Genomic DNA, 8,404 nt, shown 5'->3' with positions numbered 1-8,404 from the left:
TGGATTTTAATTACTAAAAGGCATTACCTCAAGGCACAAATCCATAGGAAATCAGGCTGTCACAAACATAACTATTTTGGTTACAATTTTGTAGATCATACACTGGCTCCTGATGAGGAGGCCTAAGCTTTACTAAAGCTTTTCTCCATTTCAAAACTGTTAGCACTCCCCCAGTCCTGAATTGCAGAGTGACTTTTTCCCTAACCAAACATTCCCACCCCTCCCCCCCCTCCAATACTAACATGAAGGTAACCCCAAGTATATCAATGGACATTTCTTATTTCCACTTGTCTAAGTTCATAAGTAAGGTTTTCCTTTTTGGATTATTTTTGACTACGAACAGGATTTAAACTCAATACACAGTTAAGTACAACAGAAGGACTGATCACTCACCAGAAGGCTTTGCCTGTGTAACAAGACAAGACTGCCCAACAAATTCCTCCAACTCTCTCACTCTGTCAGGTACTTCTCTGAACACCTACAGCCCAGCAGAGAATAAAAACCAGTAAGACAACCTATAGTAACAGTAAAAAAGTAATCACTTATTAGAACACAAAATATTCTACACCACACTTGCTAGAATGGCATGCCTCAGATATATTTCAATGAATTTTTTCAAGGCATCATTTAAAAACAATAAAAATGCCAAGAGGTACTCAATGTTATTTCAATACATTCCAGTGTCTTACCTAAATCTTGGAGAAATAAATTAACTGCTGTAGACAGGTTGTTTCTGTGTTTTTTACTGCCTAAGCATCAAAGCTATGACTCATCATTTGAGTACACTTTGAAGACGACACAAATCTTGATTTGTGGTCATCAGTGACAGAAAGGTAGAGAAACAGGGAATTAATTTAAGAAGAAAAAATGTTACCACTAAACTCTACTGTAGTGAAGACAAATTTGCCTACTTTGTTTTACAAGTTTTTAAAAGGCAACAAGGAAAATGTAATATACAAGGGGAGGGGAAACCCACACATTTTCATGGCTGAATAGGTAAAAACATATTTTTTTCATTCCTGGATTATTGAAAGCCCCCTTCCCTGACAAATTTTTACCTCCCTGATCCATAATATAATCCCAAATAATTCTATTCCTTTTTCACTTGGATCTCCAGGCTCTGCTTTAAAAAAAAAAAAACACACACACACTGGTTTTACTTCAACCAGTGAGGTTTTTTTTCTTCTCATACACTTGCCAATAAGACTGAACACTACAGCTGCTAATTTACAGCAGTTATACTCAAGAAGAATCCCAGATACACTTGATAAGATTTTCTCACTAAGATTTACCACAGCTTTGTTTTCATTGCAACTGCTGCAAATATCCAACTCTATGCTGATTCTCTCAATTTCAAGGTATTACATTACTGCTTGCATCAAATAAGTGAAATATTTTTGATTCAGCTGTTTAACAAAAAAAGGCAATACAGAAGAAAATCAACAAAAAACCTAAGCTAACTCAACTAACTCATTGTGATGGAACATGCCTGCATGGTTTCCAAGACATTTTATGTACATGTCTCAGATACATGGAAAGGAAAACAATTCTGAGTACATCACTGTATTTTCAACTTCGGGTGTCCAGTGCTCCAGAAATGCACACCTTATTCCACCTCACATTGAGGGACTGCAGGCAATCAGAAAGTTTGTCTTTTTCCTGAAGATCAACATTTTTATCCAAAATCACTTCAGGTTCAGTTCTGTTCAGCCATTCCAGTTTGTCTCCTTGTACTTCAATCTCTTCACTTAAGACCTAAAATGGACAGAAGAGGTTTAGACTGAAACAAGATGCATAAATGCTTAAGTACAGGGCTGGGGGATGCTTTCCTCTAACTGCAATATTTAGCAATTTCCCTGGAAATATGTAACAGAAAAGGTTCTATTTTTGGTTTCTATGCTCTATTTAGAAGTTATTAAAACATTTATTCAAATATCAACATTTATTGCTAACTGGAAAAAAATCCCAGAAAACTGCAAATAGTCAAGGTACCTATACAGCTGCATACCGAGCACAACAATTCTCATCTCACAAAACACTTCTGTTTATTTATCTCTGGAAATACCATGCATATCCAAAAGGCAACACATTGACAATCCAAATTTTTGCTTGCATTCATTTTGAGAAAAAGATAAAAACTAAGGGCCCACTCCTGATATGCATTATACAAGTACATGGTAGATCACTACAAGGTACTGTACTCTTAACGAAACATACTCTAGAAGTATTTAAAAACTAAACAATCTCCCAACTTCATTTCTATCAACCTCCTATAGCCTTCTTTCTCTTTAAAAAGTGCAGGTCAGATCCTGAAAAATAAAAAAGCTAACTCTTGGATTCCCACTGACTTTAAACCAACTGTGCTCTCATTTGCCCATAGATCACAAGCACTGTGGAGTAGTAGTCTTTGAAGCACTAGAATAAAAACAATTACAATAGCAAGCACACTTCCTATTTATCCACCTCAATCTGTATATGAATGTCTGTTACACAAGCACTAGTAAAGTGACAGGAACACAGGCCTGGAATGGAGATCACTGAACAGAGTACCCTGCTACAATAAGCACTATACCAAAAAGGTAGGAAAGGCACTATTTAAGGGTCTGCCTTAAAAGAATTATTTTTCAAAAGATGTTATATCCTTTTTAATTGGAGGCTGTTCCAGAAGCCAGGCTGTTTAGAAATCTCCTTGTCTTTTCCAGACTGTATTTATAGCTGACTGAACAGTTTACATCTGGTATTCCCATTCCCCTAATATCAGCCTTTAATAACAGCTCATCTTCCCTATGCTTTCTTATTCTCATCATCCTATCCAGTCTTACTGTTCTTTATTTGACTAGACAAAACAAGTCAAGCTCTGAGTTTCTTACAGATGAGTCCTTCACCCTCCTGAAAAGCCCAACAGTCTTACTCCCTACCTGTTCTATTCCAAACTCACCTTTCCTTAAGTGAACAACCTCTGCTACAACAAATCAGGTGTAAAGGCTTGCATTTCCTAGATCTTTATCAAGGTAGATGACAATAAAAATTAAAATTTTGTGGTAGTCAGACAACACTCAACTGACAAGACAATTGTTTAGGTAAACACAACTGCAACTACTTTATGTTGTTTATACACCTTTGTAGGAAATGCAAGCCTTTACACCTGGTTCAATATAACAGAGGTTGTTTGTTGGGCTTTTTTAGTTCCTAATTTTTCAAGTATGAGCAAGCAGGTTTGTTGGATTGACTACTCCCTCCATTCTTTTCAGATTCCAGAAACATTCTCTTTCACACATCCTACAAACCAAAGATATTTTGTTGTCAAAGCCAGACATAAAATAAACAGGAAAAACAAACACAAGTACCCAACTTACTTGAAATGACCAAAACCCTTACAGTTTTAAAGCAGGTTAAATTAAATCTTACATGTAGCAAACTGTTAAAGCTGCCCAGTAAATGGGACAGTGATGCTTACTTACCATTTTTAGCTTATGGGCTTTTTGCTAAAGTTTTGACAATTATAAAGTTCATTTGGGGACATCACCTCCAGTGAAATTCCCCTTAATGAATTTTATCAGATATATTTCTCACTTTCTGATACATAACCACCATCTTCTGGCTAGATAACATAGCCATCTAGTCAACCCAACTTTCTTACGAGATGCATCTCGTAAGTAATCTCAAAAAACCGTCTCATACACCCATAGTATTTCTATGGGTTTTTAAAGTGTGAAAATTCCCCTCCCCAAAAGGCACATCCTGATACTTTGCACAAGACATACACGTGCCTACACATACACACACTAATCAATCTTGCCTGTAATTCCCGTAAGTTTTCTTCATGGTTGAACATAAACCTTCTGTCCAGAGCATTTTCTACATTTTCCAACCAGCAACACAGCTCATCAAGCTTCTTTCTGTATTCTATCAACTGCTGATTCTCTCCTTTTAGTCTTAAAAAGAAAAACAAAAAATTCACATGCATTTCTGCAGTGAACATGACATGTCAGTCCTACATTACTTCCAGTGCAACATAGTGACATGTTTTTCACTGGTTGGAGCATTTTAAAGGATTCATTTTGGTATTCAAAGGATTCTATCATTAGTAAAATGCAATATACTTGCAAATTAATACCACCACCTTAAAAAGAGATAAATCTCAGTTCCAAAGTCACAAAATAAACTTTTAGAAGTCCACAGAAAACAAAAGTGACAGCATGACAACACCTTCAGGCCTAATCAGTGTAACCCACTATCTATAAGGCCACGGTTAGTGAAAGTATTAGAAATGCCCCTAAACCCTCCAAGGGAAAAATTCCCTAAATTTCACAAAGCTGTATGGAACTACAACTTCAATAATTAAGAAAAATCTTATTACATTTCTAAATGTATCAGTAGATGTTAAAAATGTATAATTGTATCAATAGCCTTCAAAGGTAACTATTCATTCTCAGGATTTATCCTTACACATTTTTTTAGCAGCAAGAACAGAAGGTGGACCTTATATTCCCAGATACACTGAACATTTGTGTATTTATCTTGAACAACTTTGCTCTTTGATCTTTTGAAGTAAATTTAAGGCTACTTCAAAATGGATTTTGCTCAGGAAATACTAGTCAGATAGATTAAATCACTGCAAACACAGAGCTAAAGATCTTACTTTATAGTATTGTGGAAATACAAGAACAATACAAGCATTTCAATTAGTCTATCTTTGGCAAAAATAGAAATCAAGGTAACATACTTGCAGTTCAGCTTCAGACAGAGAAAGTATCTGAGTATTCACACCCAAAAAAGTCTGGCTTAGCAGTGAAATAATTTTTAAAATGAAGGAAAATTGTAAGAAAAAGTTTAGTGGTTCTCACATGTTGGGTTGTGTTAAACAGACTCACAAAGCTGTCAATTGCAGGTGCATTTATGAGAAATTGTTTCTAGAAGACAGTTCAAAACACAGAGGTCTGAATGTCAGGAAAATTCAGATTAATGACAGTGTGCAATAGAATGCACTATCTCTCCCAGACTCTTCTAAATGAGATTCTCCTCATCGCATCTGGTCAGACATCCAAATTTCTGATTAACTTATTACCTCTGTTGTCTATCCATGACCTCCACAGTGATTGCTTTCCAGCGCCTATTCAATCCTGCCAGCTTCTCCTGCAGGAAACTCCCGTCTGTAGCAGACAGTTTCTGTATGATCCCTTCCCCAGTTCTGTTCAATGCTGAAACACTGGTCCGATGGCTGCTGACTCCCTCTTCAAGTTCCTGTCAGAAACATGAAAGTTACACAGAATTTTATTACTGACCTAAAGTGACTTTGATCTGCAGCTCATAATATGCAGGATGAATCCTGGGTGCGCATTATTTTACTAAAACGGGCACTTACAGCCATCTTACTTAATAACTTAAATTAACAGCATCCAAATTTAAGAGTCTGTTATTGAATCTAGTTCAATTTTCTAATGAGTGTCATAAAAAGATAATGACATAGAATAGGCTGCTGAATACTACTTTGGATTACAAGAATTAATTTAAACCATCAGTGCTAGAACCCACAATCACTCCTTTCCTCTTAAGGTACAGCACTTTCTAGTAGTACTAACAGATGGTACGACTTTTTTTTTAACCAGTTCTTTTCCTAACCTATGCTCCTGACTGTTTCTGTAACTTAACAGTATTTTAGCAAGGATAATTACGGCTGTGCTGGTAGAGTCCCCAGACATCACATCTGAGAAAATCCATGAAACTAAAGAAGATGTCAGGATCAAACCTTCAAATATCCCTAACCACTACAAAAACCTTACATTGTTAGTAAAAATTCTTTGCAACTAGATCAAGTATAAGACAATTCAAGACAGAGAAGCGAAATGCCCTAGAAGAAAACTCCAAGCAACAATAAGGACAAAATACAAACTGTATGTTAGGTAGAACGTACATTTCTTTAGCAACACATACCCAATTCTTGTATAACTGTTATTCCCAAAAGGGAAAAAAAAAATCTGATCCTTAAAGTTATGTTTTCTTCTCCTTATTTAAAAGGAAATAAAGTAGTTTAGCTAAATAGAAAAGTCTGCTCTTCCATAATGATGAGACAAAGACATCAGGGAATTAAATTCCAGAACTGAAGTCTGAAACAACAAAACCCAAGCCATCTGTAATTGGAATCCTGTCTTTTTCTAGATGGCTTATACAAGACAGGACCTTGCAAAGTCACTAGCTAAAAAAAAAATTTGCTGAGTTATAACTGACCATTGTTAGGGTCAATTTTTTTAACTATGAGTGGAAAGTGAAATAACATACTGGATTTCTTAACTGATTAGCATATTTTTAAGGCTTTAACAAAACCTATAAAACAACAAAAATTAAGCCAACATTTGAGTTATCGAATTATCTCAAACCCATCCATACCAAGAGTCATAATAAAACCCCATTCTATAAACAGAAGTTGAGATCTTCCTCCAAGAATAATTTTAAACTGCAACTGAAAAAGAAATTAAGAGTTACCATTTTTTAAAGTGTAATTACACAGCCCCATTTGAAATCTATATGTCTACACAGACAACTAGAATTTTAGACAAAAACCTAGACTTTTTCCAGCTTGCTCATTTCCTGCACAAATGGTACATACCTGCTGATGCAGCCCAGCTGTCTGCAGCTCCAGGCTGCCATCTGGACCACGGGCATCGGCTAATAACACTTCAGCTTCTGTTATCCAGTGGGAGAGGTCATTGAGATCACAGTGGAACTGCCTCCACACCTCGATCGCTCTATCAAAGCAACTGTTAGAAAACAAGGCATTGAAAAATTCATCAGTTTTGGTGAAAGGGCTACAATTCCTACTTCAGCGAGTAGGAACTTTCCTGGCGAAACAGACAGGCTAGCATATAGCCTGGTTAACACAGCGCCAGCACTGAAGGCTTCCTGACATAGTAGCAGCTGGTAAAAGCAACAGCACAGACTGTCATTAACCTCCCGCTGAAGGAAAAAAGGGCAGTCCTAAGCAAACTTTTGTTTCTATCACTTAAAAAATATTGTTCAGCTGCAAATTGGTCAGCAGAACCCTTTTTTTCTTTATTAGAAAATGGTTCAGATATCAGCGTGGAACATGAAATATGATTAATTGCTCAGATTGGTTTTTTAATTCAAACTATGGGGTGCTGGTGCCTGGAATTTAGTAAGTGAAGGTGATTTTGATCATATAGAACTGACTGTATTACCAAGGGGCCTGCACAAGTGAGTCTTATAAAATTTAATCACACAATAATTTAACAGGCATTTCATTCTTACTACCATCTTTGCAGCCTCAAATTAACGCATAGCTTAACTTGAAGGGCAATATTTTCTAGCATGGAAAAGGCTGAATTATCACAATCAGAAGGTTGTTTTAACCAAAATGAGAGTTCTACTATGTTAACAAATAAAACCAGCCCATGAATGTTAAGAAAACCATGTCAAAGAGGCATAGAGAGGATGACTTGCTTTCTATTTGTTGACTGCTAACTCTATGTTAGTATTATAAAGCAAATAGGACAGATGTCTCAAAGGACACTGGACTTGAGAGAAACAACATGAAATCTATATCAATGCCAATGGACTGGATAGTACCCCATTCCAAACTAATAAAAATAGTCTTCTTTAACAACATAGGAGGCTAGGTCTCCTGCTCGTTAGAAGACTCTAATGGGGCAGAGGAAAGATGTCAACTGCAGCCCACTATTTCTGTCTTAAGCAATTCCAACCACAAAACCTCCGGGGCTACCGCTTACACACAGATGCCATCTGAAATTAGCAGCGTAACATCAAAGATATCCAAAACCAAACTTTAAAGAGCTATCACTGCATCTATTTCTTCACTAAATTAAACAATCCCAGAGTTCCAGTTCCTAGTGAGATTATTTTCATCCCAATTATATCTCATTTTTATCAAGACATGCATATTTCTTGGCACATACAGGGCTTTTCAGTTATTATTATTATTCTTCACATGGGCCAATTCTAATAAAGAAGAATCTCTGCTGAATTTTTTTCTGACCCTACCTCCTAATTCTACCATTTCAGTTTCCTGCACATATCTCCAGTCAATATACCAGACCAACCTGTAGACTGACCCCAAATCTCATTCTCCTTTCATTTCTCAGATACATTTAAGTCTATCTGAACATATCGTCTCACAATAATCTCTCTTCTCATTAAATTTGGAATGAGATACTCTAAGTGCTTGAAATAGTTTAAAAAAAAATAGTTTGTCTTCCTTCAAAATGGAAGTTTCTAGGGGAGTTTTGAATGTGACTTTTCCAGAATCCAGAATTTTAGAGGAGAATGCTTTAAGATACAAAGATTTAACTCCTGACATTTCTGTTGCGAGCCTAGGGTTCCATCAGTATTTTGAACAAGATGAAGTTTCACTCCGGTTTTGAGCCAGATG

At 36.3% G+C, this 8,404-nt stretch overlaps 1 protein-coding gene across 1 annotated transcript in view; it reads right to left on the bottom strand.

The window, feature by feature from the left end:
- Nucleotides 1-8,404, bottom strand: part of LOC104471346 (utrophin-like) — a gene marked incomplete at its 3' end in the record, with an annotated part of 44,840 nt that overhangs the window by 12,047 nt on the left and 24,389 nt on the right. Inside the window, 5 exon segments of the mRNA XM_010086662.1 lie at nucleotides 394-478; nucleotides 1,606-1,755; nucleotides 3,800-3,935; nucleotides 5,069-5,244; nucleotides 6,608-6,758. Of these exon segments, the coding sequence (XP_010084964.1) occupies nucleotides 394-478; nucleotides 1,606-1,755; nucleotides 3,800-3,935; nucleotides 5,069-5,244; nucleotides 6,608-6,758 (698 nt within the window).

This window comes from Pterocles gutturalis, unplaced genomic scaffold (assembly GCF_000699245.1).
Source record: "Pterocles gutturalis isolate BGI_N339 unplaced genomic scaffold, ASM69924v1 scaffold13111, whole genome shotgun sequence".
NCBI classification, from domain to species: domain Eukaryota; kingdom Metazoa; phylum Chordata; class Aves; order Pterocliformes; family Pteroclidae; genus Pterocles; species Pterocles gutturalis.
This window is presented reverse-complemented; position numbering and strand designations above follow the sequence as displayed.